At 53.8% G+C, this 19,689-nt stretch overlaps 1 protein-coding gene across 7 annotated transcripts in view; it reads left to right on the top strand.

The window, feature by feature from the left end:
- Window positions 1-19,689, top strand: part of ADCYAP1R1 (ADCYAP receptor type I) — a 100,422-nt gene that overhangs the window by 50,086 nt on the left and 30,647 nt on the right. For all 7 annotated transcript variants that reach the window (XM_058724678.1, XM_058724679.1, XM_058724677.1 and 4 more), the window contains exons 2-4: window positions 2,572-2,710; window positions 4,229-4,334; window positions 18,477-18,584. In XM_058724678.1, coding sequence (XP_058580661.1) covers window positions 2,660-2,710; window positions 4,229-4,334; window positions 18,477-18,584 — 265 coding nt within the window. In that variant the 5' untranslated portion in view covers window positions 2,572-2,659. The remainder of the gene's footprint in view (window positions 1-2,571; window positions 2,711-4,228; window positions 4,335-18,476; window positions 18,585-19,689) is intronic.

The following is a 19,689-nucleotide window of genomic DNA, read 5'->3' as shown; positions in this document are numbered from 1 at the left end:
GACTGAGCCACCTAGGCGCCCCAGGCCAGGGGTAGTTTTAAATGCTCCTCAGTGGTTCTGTGGGCATCCCGGTTGAGTGTGAGCATACCTTCGGACCAGGGTCGGGGATCGGGGAGCAGGAAGCAAGTGTCCGCCTGTGGGAGCCCCATCCTGAAGGAAGCTGGTGGTGCCTTTGCCGTCTCAGGGTGTCACTGACAGCAGGGAGCTCTCTGCTTTCACTTCTGAGTGCTCTTGCCTGCTGTCTTCCTCCAGGAACGTCGCTCTGTGCCCCAGGGCAGAGGCCTCCCCCAAGAGGGCTGAAGCAGCAGCTAGCTCATGTTTGTGGTGGCGCCTTGCTGGGAGTATAGGAGAGGTGGCCCCTGAGGAAGGAGCACTACGTCCACTTGGCGACACGGGCTGTATATTCACTTCCCTTCTCTGGCTCTTGTCTGGGCCCTGCTGGCCACGAGGGAGCTGAGGTGAGGAGTCACCTTCCTCTTGGCTAAGAAAGTTGAGACCCACAGAAGCACGTGGTCTAGATGATGGCTGGCTGCCGGAGGCTGAGGCTGCTGGCCCCCCGCCAGAAGGGCTGATGCAGGTGCTGGGGCTACCTGGCATTGCCCGGGGTGGAGGCCCACCTGCCTTCACATCTCACCAGCCTTCCAGCCTGTCTGACACTGTCGTCGGTGCGGAAGAGGCAGCTCAGATCTCAGAGGCTTTCTGCCTTACGGTGGCTTCTCTGAGCCCTCCGCTGGCCGAGAGAGGGACAGCCTGCAGCATGTGCTGAGGGGCAGGGGGCCAGACATCCCTCTGTTCCAGCCAGGCGGGCACGAGTGTCGGCTCCTGTTTCAGCAGACAAGGCTGTAGGCTCCCACGGATGGTGCAGGTGCCCGAGCCCTCTGGGGACCACCAGTGCCAGGTCATTGCCAGAAGCAGCCCGTGATCACCAGAGGTGTGGAGGGCCCTGGGAGTGGGTGCAGAAATTAAAGCCTGCGAGTCCAGCACAGCTGGTGCCCCGGGACGCCTGGGGATGATGGGATCAGCGCTTCCCCAGCCTGCCCAGTCCTTCCTGGCCCGCGAGGGAGAGCCTGCGCCAGCACCTTCAGGGCCCCCGGGGCCTCTCAGAGCATATCTTGGGGATACCCAAGGCCTCCCTCAACATCTCTGAGTGGGCCCTGAGTAGGTCGAGCAAGAGGCGGGCAAGACAGGGCCGCCTTTTGTTGCACATTCCTGTGGCTCATTTTCTTTCTCCTTTTTGGGTACTTGCTTGTCACCAGATTGCGCTTGGAGAGGCCAGCAGAGAAGGAGGATGCGTGGGTGCGCAGAGGGCCAGGGGCACAAAGGAACCGGGGTAACGGCAGCTCTGGCCACTGTGGGGGTGGGGGGTGTACGCAGTGACTAAGGACGCAGCCCCCACGGGTCTCTGAACCAGGCACCTATGGGTTAGTGGTGGCCCTGACACAGGCCTATGGAATTGTTTTATTAATAATTTAATAGTAATAAAAATAACAATGTTTAAATTACTGTGTAGTATTCCATTGCATGGCTACTGGGACCTATTAACAGTGCCTGCTTGATGAATGCTTTGTTGCTTCGTTTTTTGCTGTTGATGCTATTTTAAGCCATGCTGCAGTGAATACTGTTGCATGTGCTTTTTTTCTTTTTTTTGGGGGGGGGCAAGTGTAAATATTTCTCAACAGATACCCAGATGCGGAATTGCAAGGTTGAAAGGAATATGCGTTTACGATTGATTTGAGAAGCAGACCAGGCTCTTCCCCTGGGAATGTGCCAGGGCTCCCATGCCCTCCGTACTCGACTCCCTGTACCCTGTCTGGTGCCCACCAGCAGCCCCAGTCCTCTAGAGCCTCCCCCCTTGGAGCATGCTTTTCAGCACTCACTTGGTTTTGTATGTTGCGGTGGCAGAGGCTTTATCCTGGAGGTCAGGTGGGCTGAGGCAGGGTGAAAGGAGGTTCTGTTTGCTAGCGGGCCAGGCTCGGCAGCTGGAACACAGTGACCCTCTGTGGCGAGAGGTTCTTTCTCACGTAGCAGTCCGGCGCTAGGTAGGCCTTCCAGGCTTGTAGAGTCCAGCACCGGGAAAGGGCGAAGGCGCAGAAGCGGAGAGCTCGTGCTGCATTATGGACAGGTGGTACAGAGGTGACACGTGGCCCTGCCAGCTGTATTCCGTAGGTGGGAGCTTGACCGCATGCCTGCACCTGAGAGCAAGAGGGACCAAGAAATGTCCCTGCTGGGTGGGCACACATGTGCCAGCTAAAACTCTGTCTCAGTGGAGGGAGATAGGGGGAGACAGTCGTCCCCTGCAGAGGGGAAAGCCATCCAGACCATTCTGGTAGTCTGATGGGGGCCTGAGCCGGTGTGTTCCCACTGTGTCCCCAGAGCCTAGCACTGAGTAGGAGCCCAGCAGGTGTTTGTTTGATAGAAGAGTAAAGAATGCATGGACAAAGGCGGGGGGTGGGTTACCCTTGGAGACTGAGAGCCTTGCTACAGGTAAGGGGGGGGTGTCAAGAGGAAGGGCTGTCCCTGCCCCTCCTCTGCCACTGGACCCACGGGACTCATGCCTTCCTTTCTCTCTAGCCTGTAGACACCTTGGGGCTGCCCAGCGCTGCTCTGAGCGGGAGGCGAGCAGTGCTGGCCTGAGCCTCCTTCCGGATTGACAAGCGTCATGGCCAGCATCTTGCAGGCCTCTCTGGCTGCCTTCCTCCTGCTGCCTGTGGTAAGAGCCCAGGACCGTCCCCTCTGTGATCATTTGGAGCCCCAGGCTCATCTGAACCCTCATCCCAGGGAAGAAGCTGCGTCTTTTGTATGCCCTTAGCCAAGCTCAGTTCACCTGGCTGGTATCTCTGCCTGAACCCCCACTGGGCCATTCAGTGCCTTTGTGTGAATTACAAAGGGTGCCCCTTCCTCAAGACCCTGTACTCATTTGGCCAGAAATTATGACACAATTTATAAATCTATTATGTTGGTGACATGTGTGGCAACCTTTAGAGTTGTGCAGTATACAACCTGCTTGACTGTATGCAGGGGCCCTAGTCACAGCGGCAGAAAGCATTTTGATCCCAGTCCCCAGCCCATGAGTCTCTGCTAGGTTAGAGCTCAGAAGCCTGCTCTTTGCTCATGCCTCTTCCTGAACATGGGAAGGGTCAGGGAGGAGGGTTCCTAGGCATTGGCTTCTGCCTCTCAACCTGGGAATTTAGACCAGCAGTGGATGTGCTGTTTTTGGAGCCCTGGATGCCAGTCCTGCCTCTTTCCTGCCTTACTGCGTGACCACGGAGAAGCTTGCCCCTCTCCCTGGAAGCCTGCACATCTGTGAATAGTCAAGACTAGACTGGATCCCTCAACATGTCTTGTGCCTGCCTCCGTATTTGCAGACATCCCTTTGAAGAACCATCCCTGCCCCAGAGTTTTAAATTAAAGTGATAGCATTAGAACACAGCTGTCATGATAGTAATGCATGGGCTTTGAAGTTACTTGGTCCTATGCTTAAATGTAGTACCTGCCACTAGCTGGCTGTGTGACCTTGGGCAGGAACTTTTTAATATTCTGAGTCTTGGTTTCTGCTTTTGTAAAATGTGGGCAGGACTAAATGAGAGCAGCTAGTAGGTCCCGCTGAATGCAACCACTGCTCCCTTGCCTGCCACCCCTGGGAGTGCACTTCCTTTCTGAGTCCCCAGAGGAGAGAGAGGATGAGCTTTCTAAGCCCCTTCTGTGTCCCACCCCCTACTTGCTTCCCTAAGGCACACCAATAGCCTCGTGGTCTCTGGAGCCAGACTGCTCTAGGTTCAGAGCCTTGCTGTATGGTCTACTAAGCTGTGTGACTTCGAAAAAGTTACTTAATGTCTCTGTGCTTAGATTCACATCTGTCAAATGGAGAATGATGAAAATAGTACCTACTCTGTAGTGTTCTTGAGGTGCATACGTGCATATGACAGAATAACGCATGTGCGTAATATAGTGTTATATATGTGTTTGCTAATATTATTATAACACATGGAAACTGAGACCCAGGGTGGGGTGGAGTCCACTGAAGGCCACACATTGAATTGGTGAAGAAGAGCCTCAGGGAATCTGTGGTAAAGTGGAGTCCGGGGCCCCTGCTGCCTGGAAATCTTTCTGGCACTATTCCTGCTTCTGCTTCCCATCCATCACACACTGCCCCTGGGGCTTAGGTAAAAGGGCTTGTACATGAACCTCCCAGCTCGCTCCTACCGTCCATCCCATGTGTCCCTCACAGGTCACTGCCATGCACTCTGACTGCATCTTCAAGAAGGAGCAAGCCATGTGCCTGGAGAAGATCCAGAGGGTGAACGACCTGATGGGCTTGAATGACTCCTTCCCAGGTGAGTAGGGTGGTGAGGAAGGCCTGGCGTCCCCAGCGTATCCAGCCCAACCTTTGGAAACTGGCGTCCCAGCCTCTGGCCATTTTGTAGAGAATTGTGGAAGGTTCAGGTACCTGGGTCCTTCTGAAAACCCTTCGGGGCGAGGTGTCCTGGATCTGCTCTGGGCAGGACCCTCAGGTTTCCCTCCTCGGAGACAGCCTGCCCTGGATGTCTCATTCTGGAGGAGGCTGTTCTGGGTGGCTGGCTGTGGCCACTTCTTTCCCATGGGGGCTGGTGTCTGAGCTGGGAAGCTGCCGTTAGAGAGCTCATTAGCAAGCAGCCCGGGCCTGGTGGCAGCAGGGACACAGCTGTTGCCAGTGGCCGAGCCAGAGAGCACCTGGGCAGCCCAGGGCAGGCAATGTGGGGTCATTTCCCTCTTCCTCTGCTCACTGCATCAGAAGCCAGAGAACAAGGCTGCAGGAGGAACCCCACTCCTGGCTGCAGTCCTTCTCCTGGGGCTGCCGTTAGCATTGTGGCGGGGCGGGGGTGCGGGGGGTGGGTACTGCTTTCTGGTGCTGGATGGGGCTGTGCGCTGCGGGACGCTTAGCAGCCAGAGCTCTCTCCGTTAGATGCCAGTGACAACCCAAAATCCCTTGCACCTTTTCCAAGTGTCCTGAGGGCGTGGCATGACCCTTGGCTGAGAACCAGGGGTCTGTGTAACCCTCCCTTCCCGACTCCCCATTGCAGATGGCACACTGAGGCCCATGGGGCCGAGGCACCCTCAGCTTCCTGAGTCCCAGTGGGGCCAGGAAGAGGGTCTGTGTGGGAGCTTGGGGATTTGGGGGTGGGGGCATCCCTGGAGGTCTTGCCGGCCTCACTTGCACCTCAGTTGCTGGAGGCTGGGCTCTCTGCCCAGGCTAGAGGGCTCCACTTTTCCCTCTGGATCCTCCCCATTTATGAGGAGCTCTTCTGAGCACCATCTGTTTAAATACTTGATTAATCGGCAGCCCAGTTAAATGTAACAGTCCCTCTGGGCTGAGCTCCCTGTACAGTCAGTGAACATTAACTGGTAATGAAGCTGCTCCTGGCCATGCTGGCCTTTCCCTCCGGGCCGGGCTCTGGCTGAGCCCTAACCAAGGCCGAAAGTGGATTCTAGGCCCCGCCATCCAGGGAGGCTGAAGCAGGGGTCCCAAATGGGCACAACAGTTGCAGGAAACCAAATGAATATCTGGTCCAAGCCTTTAGTCCAGGAGATGGGAGGTGGGGAGCCCTGGGGGCAGGGACTCTTTAGACCACACAGGGGTGGGAGTGGGTATCAGGCTGAGGTGCCCTGCTTCCCAGCCCAGGGCAGGTCTCAGATACACTTGGGGTTGAACAATGAGAAGCATCCAGGAGGGAAGAGTAGAGGTGGAGGGTGGGGTGCAGGTTAATTGTACAGCAATTTGTGGAGCCCTGGGTTAGGAAAGGACATGAAGGCCTGCCCACAGGGGTGTTCTTGAAGAAGCATGAGTGAGACAGATGTAGCGATGGACTCCCTCCCCAGGGGGAGTGGGGGGAGGGGGTCTCGCTGTCCCCCACACAGTGCTGCTCAGAAGAGGGGGAAAGGAGTTCTCTGTGGGGAAGATAGGGAAGGATTTATGGAAAAGGGGGTATTTAAACCAGATTATTGGTTCTCAAACCTTGCTGCACATCAGAATCACCAGGAGCTTTTAGAAAAATGTACCCAAGCCACAATCCAAACCAATTAAATCAGAACCACAGCTCATTATAGTCATGATTTTTTTTTTTTTATTTATTTATTTTTTAAATTTTTTTTTTTCAACGTTTTTTATTTATTTTTGGGACAGAGAGAGACATAGCATGAACGGGGGAGGGGCAGAGAGAGAGGGAGACACAGAACCGGAAACAGGCTCCAGGCTCCGAGCCATCAGCCCAGAGCCTGACGCGGGGCTCGAACTCACGGACCGCGAGATCGTGACCTGGCTGAAGTCGGACGCTTAACCGACTGCGCCACCCAGGCGCCCCTAGTCATGATTTTTAAAGGCTCCTCAGGTGATTCCTGAGGTTGAAACCCGTAAGCTAGGCTTAGGGAGGAGCAGACATGTGATGGCAGGTGAAAGCCCAGGGATGGATGAGTGGCAAGAACATTCTAGGCTGAGGGGACCCCAGCAGCAAGAGGAGGGGGAGGGGAATTGGTAACTGCCTGTATCTGGAACCCTGAATTGGAGGGGTGGGCTACAGAGAGGGTCTGGCTGAGAGTCCTAGGGGCCCTGTGAGTCAGGACTCACCACAGGTCACCCTCAAAACTGGACTTGGGTGAGGGACCCCAGGTCTGTGGAAGAAATTCACTCATCCACCCACACACTCATTCATTGACTCATTCATTCATTCCTTCACTTGCTCATTCATTTGTTCATTCATTCATTCATTCATTCACTCATTCATTCACTCACCCATTCTCTTATTCAGGCAGTTACTCATTTGCTCACTTATTTGCTTACTCATTCATTCACTTATTTGTTCACTCATTCATTAACTCACTCATTCACTCACTCGTTCACTCTCAGTCACTCTCGTTTATTTCGTTCACCCACTCATTCACTCACTCATTCTTTCAACTCACATGATAAGCTGAAACCTTATTAAGCAAAGTCAAAAGGCAGCCAACAGGTGGAAAAGAAAAGGAGGCTGAGGGCCCAGCCGGACCACCACCTCTGTGGCCCTTTCTTTCTCTGTGGCTTAGAACATTCTCTATTAAAATGTGGGGGTGGGATGGATCATGTTAATAGTCAATATTTACAAAGACTTACCATGTGTTGGTCACTGTGGTAGTGCTTTTCTTCTCCCTCTGCAGCAACGTAGGAGGTAGGGCCTATTATTACCCCTATTTTATAGATGAGAAAACTGAGGCACAAGGAGGTTTTATACCTTGCTTAGAGACAGTTCAATTAAGATGCAGAAGTGAAACTTGTATCCAGGCATTCTGTGCCCTCAACCACTGGGATACACTGCCTCAGAAGAAGGATAGGATACCCTGAGGCCTTAGTCCCCATCACCAGCCAAGTGACCTTGTGAAGGGCACTTAACACCTTCATTTTTCGGTCTGCAAAATGGAGGGGAAAATAATATCTATCAAATAAGATTATTGCACTTAGTGCCAATCGTGGAGAGTGCTAAGGGTGACATGTGACATTCGCTGAGTACTCGGCAGAGATGTTACAGTTAGAGTTGTCATCTTACAGTGTGGACTGCCTCTAGGGTGTCCCTCCCATCTTTTGCTAGATCTGAGTTCTGGGGAAGTGTGGAAGTCTCTGCAGGAAGCAGGGCAGTACATTTTGGAACAATCTGGAAAGGTTTTCTGGAAGACCAGAGGAGGGGCTGGGAACCAGATCCAGGCTGCAGAAGGCCGATGGAGAAGCATGGGAAGGGGAGAGAGACCTCCAGGAGGGGGATGACCCGATAAAGGTAGGAAGGGAACAGTGAGTAGGGTGGGTGGGGACCGTAACAGCTGGCACTTAAATACCAGGGGCAGCTTCTGAATCTTCCCACGCACATCGTTGCATGGTGTAGCTCACATAACCTCAGCCACCCATGGGCTGGGCAGAGTTTTCCCTCCCATTTTACAGCTGAGGCTCCGCAGACTCACAGAAGTGAGCTTGTTAGCCCGTTACCTGGTAAGTCCCGCAGCCAGGGAAGGAGGGGCCGGCGTGTGCCTTTGGTAGTTCTGGAGTCCTTGCTGTTAACCTCTACATTGTTCTGTGGCTCAGAAGACGTGCGGAACCACACCCTCCTGCCTTGTGCAGTGAAATATCACTTGGCAAGAGGAAGTTGCAATGAGGCTGGAGAGAGAGGTAGGCAGGTGAGGAGGGCTTTCAACGTGCCCCCAGAGGCCTGTACTTCACTTGGCTACAAAAAGGCTAAAGGGCATTTGTGTTTCTAGGGGCCAGGATAGCATGAGGCCTCAGCTTCCAGTGACCCGCTTGGCCGGGTTGCCCAGGCCCCAGCGCCAGGGCCGTGGAAGGAGAGACCCAGGAGTGTCCAGCCCGGTTCACTGCAGGCCCGTGGTCAGCAGGGGTTTTCCCCTACAAGCTGAGGTTGGAAGAACCCCTCCTCAGGGGGCTTCAGAGCATGTGGCCTCTGGGCATCTTTCTAGTGTTGAAGTTCTGGGAGAGCACCGGTCTTGCTGTCAGCAGACAGGGGAGAGTTTGCTGGCCCCTTCATTTCCCCCGTGTGTTCCATTTGAGCCTCAGGTCCTTGCGGCATCCTTGTTGCTGTGCAGCCGAGCCAGGCTGCTGGACCTTCCGATTCAGCCTGCTTGTGAAATACAGGCAGCAGTTCGTCTCTGTGCTGTGTGCAGTGCATTAGAAACCCCGGGGGGCACTTAAAGATGCTGATATCCAGGCCCTTCCCGGGCCCATGTGATCAGCATTTGGGGGCAGGGAGGGGGAGGGAGGTTATTAAAAGTATGTGTTAAAAGCCTTCAGATGATTCTACAGGATATCCAAGTTTGAGAACCATTGGTGTGGGCAGAGGATAGCATCCACGGGGTGCCCACGTCGTCTTGGATGAGGGAACAGGTCCCAGAGCACAAGCAAGCCAGGCTGGGAGCTCATTCTTAGCCAAGAGTCAGATGTAACGGAGAATTGGCAGTTGGCATGGGGTTGCCAGTCCGTGCTTGGGTGAACTGAGAGAGGCCAGCCCTCTCGCTGCACCCCTTCTTTGCCCCTCCCCTGCCCCTTCTGTCCCTAAGCGCACGATGCACTTGCAAATGGAAAAAGATCTGTCGGCTTGTTCCAGTAACTGTGAGTTGTGAACTCACAGTAATGCACTGACCTGTTTTAGAAATATATTTATATGTATTTCGTATGTTTCCCCATCATCTTTTAAATCCAGTGAAGTGAGTGCATTGGAAGGAGGACACTGGTCTGCTGGAGGTGAGGTTGTTCCATGCTACCGTGTGTGTGTGGTTGGGGCTGTGGGCAGCTCCCACGAAGGCAGCTGTTTCTGGTCAAATCCTTGTCTGTCCCTGGGACACCCCAAAGAGGACATGGTAATGCACAGAGTGGCCTTCGGAGTAGAAGCCAAGGGACAGAGAGATGTAGGGGTGGGATTGGGGTAGCGGGGAAAGGTACCGGAGCTCAGCAGACAGCTGAAGAGGGTAGAAAATACAGGTCAGGCCACAGACCACTATGTGGTTTTGTTCACAGTGTCCTTGGTGTGTTTTGAAGATGTTTATTGAGACTGTTATTGAGGAGCTATATTTAATGGTTTTGTACCTCATCCTAAGCCCTGAAAGCTCAATGGGGCTTGAGACAGCACTGAGTCCAGCTCTGTCACGTGACACAGGGAGAGGTCGAGGCTGGAGGTGGCAGTCACTGGCTGAGTCACACAGAAGGCCGGAGCCAGCTCTGGGACAGGACCCAGGTCTGCCCTTCTAGCTGGGGGGTGCCCTTTGTGCCGCAGTGCTCTTGTGCCCAGAGAGAAGGAGAAAGGACTCCTGTGCGTGGGAACGGTGTCTCCACTCTTGACAGTCCCCGGGACCCACACAGGTCACAGGCGCAGCCTGCTGGGTTGGTGGCTTTGTTCTCCTTGCTCAGTCCAAGTGGCCTGCCCGTGCAGGGTGAGTCCAGCCAGCACCTCCCCTTTGCAGGGCTGTGGGCTTCCACAGCCTGGAGGCCCTCTCTGCATTTCAGTGGGCTTTTTGGGTGTGGTCCTCCTTGGGGGTCCCCCCTACTCTGGAAAAGATGGAAGAGGCCTACGGTGGCCATGGCTGGGGCAGGAGGGAGGAGGCTTGGAGGGAAGATGAGAAAGCCTGCTTGTTGCTATTCTGATCCAGTCCCTGAGGCCTGTCCTGGGTGCAAAGTGTTGCGTCCCAGCCCCCACCTCCACTCTCACCAGAAGAGGAGAGGCCCGGAGGAAGGGGGGCCACTTCAGGGCTGGGCCCAGGCTCCTCACCCCAGGAGCAAGATCAGCTTCTTGACTGCACCTCCCTGCCGCTCTGAGACTGAACAAGCCCTCAGCATGAGAAGTGGGGTCTACAGGGACCCTCACCCGGAGGAATTTACTGCCCCTGTCTGACAAAGGGTTCCGTTTCTGTCCAAACTGGTTTTTCTTTAGTCTTGTAGTTCTCACACTTGAGCCTGCATCAGAACTTCCTGGAAGGCTGTTAAAACACAGAATTACTGGACCCAGCCCCAGAATTTCTGACTCAGTGGGGCTGGGTGGGGCCTGAACATCTGTATTTCTGGCAAGTTCTCTATGGTGTTCCTGGTCTGGGGTCCCCACTTCGAGAACCACTGACTTCCAGAGGGGAGGGCTGCATCTTCAGTCCCCAGCCCCCGATGCCCCTTGCACTGAGATCACAGCTGGTCCCCATTTTACGGATCAGAAATATTGGCTGTAAAGTAAATTGCAGTAAATTGAATCATTTTTTACCCTTGAATTGTGTGCTAAAATGAGGGGCTTGTTCTAACAATACCCAAGCATCCTCAAAGGGAGGACGGCGTCTTTGTCTGAGTCCCTTTGGTGCCCCTGGTCTCATGGGTTTTGAGCACTGTGGGGAACTGGACGAAATCATCACCATGACAACCTGCGATTAGCTCCTTATTTTGTTCCAGTTGAGGCTAATGGCCCTGTGTTCTCTCTCTGTTCAGTGTGCCCAAGTGGTCTTTTCCCCTCCTGCTGTTGCAAGGCACTTCCTGTCGTTGGCTGCTTTGTGCAGTGTCTTAGTGGGAGCAGCTCCCCAAGAGTGCACAGGGCTATCCCCTGGAGCAGGAAACTTGAGGTGTCTGAATTCCTCTGACCTGGTGCCATAGAGACTTTGAGTTGGGGTGGGGGGTGGGGGCGGGCCAACTGACTGAGCCAGGAGGGCACAGGTGGACTTCGTAGAATTGGGGAACCAGAGGAAAGGTGAAGCGGGAGGCTTGGGGGCGTCAAAGCAAAGAACTCTCGCAGGGGATAGGAGCCATTCTGATTTTTGACCTCTTCTGCAGGGGGGAGGAGGGGAGGGAAGCAGTGTATGATGTACTTGACCGTGTCCTCCTTGGAGCCTGCTTTCCTGGCTGCTATGTCACTAACGTCTGGTTTTCCCTATGTTTCTGGCCACCCCTCCTCCGTCTTCTTTGCCAGCCCCTCCTCTGAATGCTGGCATGCCTTCTTCTGTTGAGGCCAGGCCCTATTGTCTTCCCTTTTCTTCTCTAATGCACACCGCCTCACGGGACCTGTCATCCAGGTCCGTGGCCCTACCATGCACCCCTGTGCCAACCGCTCCCCGTTCCCTGCTTCCAGTTCCGACTTCCCCTCTGCACTCTGGACTTTTATCTAACCGCCTATTTGAAATCTACCTCCACTTGGCTCTTGGCACCACCTCAAACTGAACGCGCTCCAAACGAGACTCCTGAGCCGCAGCCCAATACCCTCCACCGTTTGCTTCTCACCCGGTTCTCTCCCCTGTGGGGAATGGCGAACCTCTCTAGCCACGCAGACCCTCAAGCCAGAAATCCAGGTAGCATCCTTGGTACCTCCTTCTCTTTCACCGCATTAGTCAAGGTAGCCTAGACTTCTTGCTGCAGTAACAAAAACCAAAAACCAACCAACAGAAAAAAAAAAAAAAACCCTTAAAGTTGCAGAGACTCAGCACACACCAGTCTTGATTGCTTGCACACGTCATAGGCCGGTGTGATTGGCAGAGGTGGGAGGTGGGGCTTGACTCTGCACAGTCGTTCAGGGATCTGGGTTCCTTCCATCTCAGGACACTGCCACCCTCAACGTGTGGCCTCCAAGGATGCTACAGAGAAGGGAGAGGGAGAGAAAGGGCGCGGACTATGTGAGGGGAGCCTTTGAGAGCAGTTCATCACCTCCACATACTGTTGGTGAGAACTCAGCCGCATAATGTGGATGAGTGCACTTGCCAGCCGTGTCTGGCCTGTCTGTCACCAAGCCCATCCGTTCTGCCTCCCAGCTCACCTACACAGAATGCCTTTTCCATCTCCGCTGTCCTGGCTCCACATCAAGTCCCTCCGCCATCCCCTGGACTTCTGCCATATCCTAACAGACATGTCTCCATGTTTGATTTGCTTCTCTTGAAATGTATTACCTTCCCACGCAGCTGAATCAGACCATGTGACTCCTTGTCTTAAAACGCATCTGTGGGAGGCAAAACAATGCCCCCACCAACGATGTCCACGTCGTGATCCCCAAAGCCTGTGAATGTATTACCTTACATGGCAAAAGGAACTTGGCAGGTGTAATTAAGTTAGGGATCTTAAGATGGGGAGAGTTACCTGGATTATTCAGGTGGATCCAATATAATCACAAGGGTCCTTATAAGGGAAGGAAGGAGGCGGGAGGGTCAGAGAAGGAGAGATTTGAGGATGCTTTGCTACTGGCTTTGAAGATGGTGAAAGGGGCCACAGGGCAAAGAATGTCTTGAATCTGGAAAAGACAAGGAGATGGACTCACCCTAGAGCCTCCAGAAGAAACGCAGCCCTGCAGACATCTCCGTTGTAGTCCAGTGACGCCTATATTGGACTTTCTGACCTCCGGAACCATAAGAAATTGGGGCAGTTAGGTCACTGAGTCTGCTTTGTTGCAGTAGCATAGGAAGGTAATTCATCATCTGAGCCTTATTCTTAGCATTTAGCATAAAATGCAAAATGTTTGTCATGACCCCCAGACTATAAGCTCTGTGCAGGCAGAGACTAGGGCTGTTTTATTCACTCCTGTATTGCTCTGCAGCGTCTGACTCATAACAGACACAGAGTTTCTTGAATAAACGAGAGAATAAAAGGGAGGGTGAGGGGAGAATGCGAAGAAAGAAAAGGGTAAAAGGAGGAGGGAGAAGAGAAGGAGAAAAGGTGTTTCAGTATCCCGAACAGATGGGGATAGAGAAGCTGGATATATTCTGTGGGGGTGGGAGGAAAACGAGTTGCTGTCCTTACTTAGAGAAACTCAAGGCTCTTTCCAGAGCCCAGATCCTATCCTCCTCATCTCCCCAGAAAGGGTTTCTGGGGGGTGATTCAGAGCAGGCCCCATCAGAGCCCACACCACCTCCCTCAGGGACGGGCTGAGAGGGGGAGCTGTAGAAGTGTGCATGGGCATTCTGGGAAGCCTTGATGTGGCCACTGGAGTTTCCTCCTGCCCCCAGTGGGCAGAGGTCTGTGAGCTCCCGATGGGGTCAGGGACATTCTCCCCTAAAGGAGAACTGTGTCTCTATTCAGAGCATTTCTGACATTGAATATGTGAGTTTTCCACACCAAGCAATTCTCCAGTTTTCTGTGGGACCCAGGTGGTCTCCCTACAATTTAATTCACTTCTGATACTAACTACCTGGAGTTAGCATGGACCGTACTGGTTAAGGGTCTTAGTCTCAAGACTGCCCCCCCACCCCACCCCTGCCACTTCACACACCAATTTTGCAAATCATGAGTCCCCATGTTACACACTCTTCTGTCTGACTTGACTACAAATTGGGGGTTCCCATGACCCCCTTGTCAGGTTCAATAATTTGTGATCATGGCTCACAGAACTCAGGGAAACATGTTTACCAGTTTACTCTAAAGGATATAAATGAACAGCCAGACGAAGGGGTTCACAGAGCAAAGTCCAGAAGGATCCCAGGCGCAGGAGCTTCTGTCCCTGTGCAGTTTGGGGTGCACCACCTTCCTAGTATGTGGATGTGTTCACCAACCCAGAAACTCTTGGAACCCCATTGTTTAGGGTTTTTATGGAAGTTCTGTAATGTACGTATGATTGACTACACCCTTGGCCATTGGTGATTAGCCCCTCCTCCTCTGAGGTTGGTGGGTGCGGCTGAAATCACGTGGTTGGTTCCCCTGGCAACCAGCCACAGCAGCCAAGAGTCACCTCATTAGCATAAACTCAGGAGTTGTTGAAAGGGGCTTATGAATAACAAAAGACAGTCTCATCCTCTTGAGGAAATTCCAAGGACTTAGGAGCTCTGCCTAGGACCTGGGACGAAGACCAAACATATAGTTCTTATTATATCATGATATAACAGTCTTCTAAGTCCAGGTACTGGGATTGGGCCCAGTTTGTGGAGCGTGTCTGGCTCTGTCACTAAAATCGAGTTACGGATTTTAGTTATAGTCCTTCCATCTGCCCTGACGCTGTAGGAATTGCTCCTAGGACCCTTAGTCCCTGGAGGGGAACCATGCTGGGAGCCTAAGGAGGCACGAGGAGGGCTTTGATAGTGTGGCAGGCCATGGGGAAGGGTCGCACACCTTGGCAGATACCCCTTGGTAGATGTTTGTCTGGGCAATGGGGCCAGGGAGGGCAGCCCCGGACTGAGAATGCATTTCCCACCATGCCTGTGCACCTCTGGCCTCCAACCTGGGGGTCCCCTTCTCGCCTCCTGGCACCTCTGCCTGAGCCCTGTATCCTTCCCTGCCCTTCAGCCCTCAGGACTATGCTCCCTCTATTGAAAGTGGCTTGAGGGGTGCATGGGTGGCTCAGTCAGTTAGGCATTCAACTCTCGATTTTGGCTGAGGTCATGATCTCTCGGGTTCCTGAGTTTGAGCCCTTCCTTGGGCTCCTCGCACTGACAGTGCAGAGCCTGCTTGGAATTCTCTCTCTCTCTCCGCCCCTCCTGCACATGCTCGCTCTCTATCAAAATAAATAAATAAACACACACACACACAGAACAAAAAGAGAAATTAGAGTGGTCTGAGACCTTGGGAATGTCAGCTGGCAGTAGCAGCTGGCACTGCCAGGGCCTAATGTTCCACATTAAGGGAACATCTGTTGGCTGGGGCTTCTAGGGCATGGGCCAGACACAGCCACACTCCACAGCCATTCCACCATCAGCATGGACCGTGGCAGCCAAAGATGTGCTGTTGGGTCTCTTTCAAGGACATGATGTCATAAGCAGCCACATGCCGGCTGGATGTCCTGCTGTGAAGGGTGGACAGGAATCGGCGATCACTGGATATTATCGGTGGTCCCAGTGAGGCCTGGGACCCTGCTCCCCTCTGGCCCCAGTGTCCTTGTCTTCTTGGTTTGTTACCTTTCAGAGTTTTCTATGGTGCTTCCAGCTCCCAAGCTTGGTCATTCCAGGAGCAGGAGACTATATGCCAACGTGACTGGGTGTGAATTCCAAAATAGTCAGATCTGAATTCTGAGAGACTGGGTTTTCTGCACTTGGAAGCTTTGGGTACCTTCTTGTCCAAACGCCCCCCATAAGTCTGTCATGGGCCCCAACAGAGAGGCTGGGAGCACATGAGGCCAGTCCTAGACCCCCTGTCCCGGCTAGTGCCTGCCCAGGCATCCTCTATGACCTGTTGGTGGCACCCCACTGGCATTTCTCCTCACCTTGCAGGGCTCTGCTGCTTCTCCCTGCCTGGGCCTGTCTCAGGGGAATGATTCTCAGGGACACCTAATTGAAATAATGAAATTAATGACAGTAACAACGGTGAACACGCATTGAGTGAGCCTGGAGTTCTAAGAGCTTTACATGTATGAATTCATGAATTGTCACAATAGCTCTGTGGGGTGGGACACTGTGGGTCACCCACTGGCTGTCTCTTATCTGGTAGAGAAGCCCTCTCTAAAGCCCTTATTTATAGACCCCTCAGCAGGATGTGGGTCTCTTCCTGAAACTGTATTCTGCTGTCAGACCCGCCCCCCCCCCCCCCCCCCCCCGCCCCATGCAGCCACCTCTCTCCTCCACCTTTGTCCCCTCTTAGGAATTACATCACCACATGTACCTCTACTGCCCACCTGGTAAGTGTGGGATTCCCTGGGGCTCCCTCCTCCATGCCCTTCTCACTTCATGTCCCTTCCCTGGGTGAACTGCCAGGGGAAAAGTGAGGGGAAAGTGAGGGCCGGGCCTTGGGGGCCATATTAAGGACTTGAGGTGGGGTGGGCTGTATGACCAGGCTGGATCTTCCTTTTGGAAAGATCACTGTCACAGCTGTGTGGGGTGGAGGAGACTATGGTCCCAATGAAAGGTAGGTTGCCCCTTAACTAGGTGGGGGTAGGGGGATGGAGAATAGGGCATGGATTCCACAAATATTTGGAACTCAAACCAACAGGATATGGTGTTCAGTTAGATCTGGAACAAGAAGGAGAAGGAGACCTAGCAAGGGTGGTCTGTTACCAAAACCCAACTTCAGCTACCCTTTGCTCAAAAAGCCAATGCTCGAGAGATGAATTTTGATTGGAAAGGAATATAGGCTTTGTTCAGGAAGCTGGCCACTGGGGAGAAGGCAGCCTTGTCCAAAGGCCACTGGGGAGAAGGCAGCCTTGTCCAAAGGCCACTGGGGAGAAGGCAGCCTTGTCCAAAGGCCAACTCTGAGGTTTCTGCCTGGCCTAGAGATTTTTTTTTATTTTTTAAATTAATTAATTAATTTTAATGGTTATTCATTTTTGAGAGAAAATGAGTGGGGAGGGGCTGAGAGAGGGACAGAGGATCTGAGGCGGGCTCTGCACTGACAGCAGAGAGCCCGATGTGGGGCTCGAACTCGCGGAACTGTGAGATCATGACCCGAGCCGAGGTCACACACTCAACCAGCTGAGCCTCTGAGGCAACCCCCCCACCCCCACCACCAACAGGGATTTGTTTAAATGGGTATAGGGCAGTTAATCAGTTAAGGGAGTGTGGTGGTCTGTTACATTTCTTGATTACATGCCCACTCGATGGTGCCAGCTATAAAGACAACATTATGGTGCTCGGAGGTTGGCCAGGTTGGTGACATGCAGAAGGGCTCTGTTCTTTTCTAAGAAAGAATGCGTGATCTACAGATTTACAAAGAGAGATTTAGCTAATTATGCGGGCTAAGGGTGCTTGCTAAGGTTTGAAGACGACTAGGTTAGCCAGAGGGTCAACCGAGGCGACATCAAGTCTAGGTGTCTAGCTGGGGCTGAGACAGGAGATCAGGCTTTAGTAGGAGATGCTGAGTTGAGTCTTGGACATGCTGGGTTTGGATTGCCCCGGACCCTTTATGCTGGGGATATCCAGCCACGGGAGGCTGCTTTCAGGGAGTGCAGGACTCGGGATGGGGAGGTTGTCTGTGTGTAGCTCTGTCCTTAAGTCCATGAACCAGTGGTCTTGTCCAACGGGAGAGGGGAGAGGCCAGGGCCAGGGTGGCCGCCAGCACCTGCATTCACACAGGGTCAGCAGGGCAAGCCCTGCCAGGGTGATGAGGTGGGCTGTGGGCGGCTGGTGGCCCAGGCCAGAGACATTTCAGTGGAGAGGGAGGTAGAGTCAGGAAAGGGTGGGGCATGAAGGGAGGTGAGAAAGTGGCCACAGGGAGTGTGGGAGCTGGAAGGAGAGAGAGGATGCATGGTGGGCAGAGGGGCAGGAGGGTCTGCTGAGCCCCCAAATAATATCTGGTTCGTCAAATAATATCAAATTATATCAAGTTCGTCATGCTCCCAGCAGTGCATGTCCAGTGAGACCCAAATCTGGATGATTCCCAGACACCCCTCAGCCTGTCCTTGCTCCCTCCTCCCTTTCCAGCTCTCAGTATTTGCCTGAACTGGGCCCGTGTCCCCCCTGCCCCCACACTGCGTCCCTTCACAGTCTCGGGCCGTGGCCATGCAGGCCTCTGCCTGGATGCCTCTGCCCTCCTCCTTCAGGTGTCAGAGCCTCGCCATCTGGAATGCAGGTGCAGCCCTGGAGCAGCACCCTCAGGCCAGCCAGTTCCCAGCCCTCCCCTTAGGGGCAGGGAAGGCCCACCAAGGAGGCCGAGCTGAAGCTGGCCCCCAGAGTGATAGTGGAGGCCTGGAGGACTGGGGGGAGCTGGTGCGGGATGATGGGAGGTTGCTGTAAAGACCCCCGGCCTCTCATGCTTACTGATCCCGCCCTGTCCTGTTGCTGCTCTGTTTCTCTCTTCCCTGCAGTCCTGCCAGCACCGTGGGGCTGTGGGAGATGCAAAGTCAGATGAGCGCTCCCTCCCCACCCCAGGAACTCCTAAATGTCCCAGCTCCTCTTTGAGGGGTGTTCAGGGATGAGGCTGAGCCCTGCCTCACACAGTAAGCCTCACCTTCCCTCCAGGAAACTCTTCCCTCCCACTGCAAGGGCCTGGCTCACAAGGGTGTATGTGTGCACATGTGAACCCCTGCATGTGTGCATGCGTGTGGTGTGTGTGGTGCATGTGCATGTGTGGGGCTGGGCCCCCCTCACCACGGCTCTCTTCCGCACAGGCTGCCCCGGGATGTGGGACAACCTCACGTGTTGGAAGCCTGCCCGTGTGGGGGAGATGGTCCTCGTCAGCTGCCCTGAACTCTTCCGAATCTTCAACCCAGACCAAGGTGAGTTTCCCCCTGGGACCTCTTTAGGCCTCGATTGGTCTAGTCTGCTCCCCACACTTGGGCCCCCGACCTACCTGGGACACCCTGAAGGCCGATATTCCCCACTCCAGAGCTCCCATACTGGTGGGAGGGTGAAACCACAGACCCTGGTCCACACGGGGCCACGGAGGCACCTGCAGACCGGGCCCCCAGGTCGACGTGGAGATGTGCCATATGCATGAGGCAATGTGCTCTCAGATGTGGGCTCTATCACTTACCCAAGTGGGGCCTGGAGCAAGGCAATTAACCCCTCTGTCCCTAGTCTGTCAAATGGGAATGTGGCATAGTGACTGGGGAATCAGTGGAGGAATGCATGTGGTAGTCACTCAGTCCAGGCCTTGACACATTTTAATGGTCAGTAATGTTAGTTGGTGTTACTATCAATATACCTCATGCAGGGGTGCTCAGAGGCTCAGAGAGACACCCAGATATGGACACACAACAAGACACCCTTAGGCAGCTGGATGTAAGACTCTTCACCCACGTCCACACTCACATACCCACTTAGATACTGGGTATGTTGTCAAAAGAGCTCAGTTTGGGACATGTCTGTGTTTTAGGTCTTGGGGGGCCATTGATATGCTATGGAGATACTCAGGGGCCCCAGACCAATTTGAGAGTCCTAGGGGTGGGCAGTGGCTGAGTTGTATGCCTCAAGACGTAGGGACAGGAGGGGTGCCTGGGTGGCTCAGTCGGTTAAGCATCCAACTCTTGATTTTGGCTCAGGTCATGATCTCACAGTTTGTGAATTTGAGCCCCACGTTGGGCTCTGCGCTGATAATGTGGAGCCTTCTTGGGGTTCTCTCTCTCTCTCTCTCTCTCTCTCTCTCTCTCTCTCTCTCTCTCTCTCCTCCCTCCCTGCCCCTCCTCTGCTCACGCTGTCTCTGTCTCTCTCAAAATAAATAAACTTAAAAAAAAAAAGATGTAAGGACAGGAGGCAGAGGAGAGGGGGCAGTGCTCTGCCTAAAGGCACAAGGCCTTAATGACTACATCTCCAAGGGCAGGGGTCTGAGGAAAAGGGGATCATGCAGATCTCTTCTTTGGGGGTGAGTCCGCTGGGCTTTCC

This window comes from Neofelis nebulosa, chromosome 4 (genome assembly GCF_028018385.1).
Source record: "Neofelis nebulosa isolate mNeoNeb1 chromosome 4, mNeoNeb1.pri, whole genome shotgun sequence".
NCBI lineage: Eukaryota > Metazoa > Chordata > Mammalia > Carnivora > Felidae > Neofelis > Neofelis nebulosa.
This window is presented reverse-complemented; position numbering and strand designations above follow the sequence as displayed.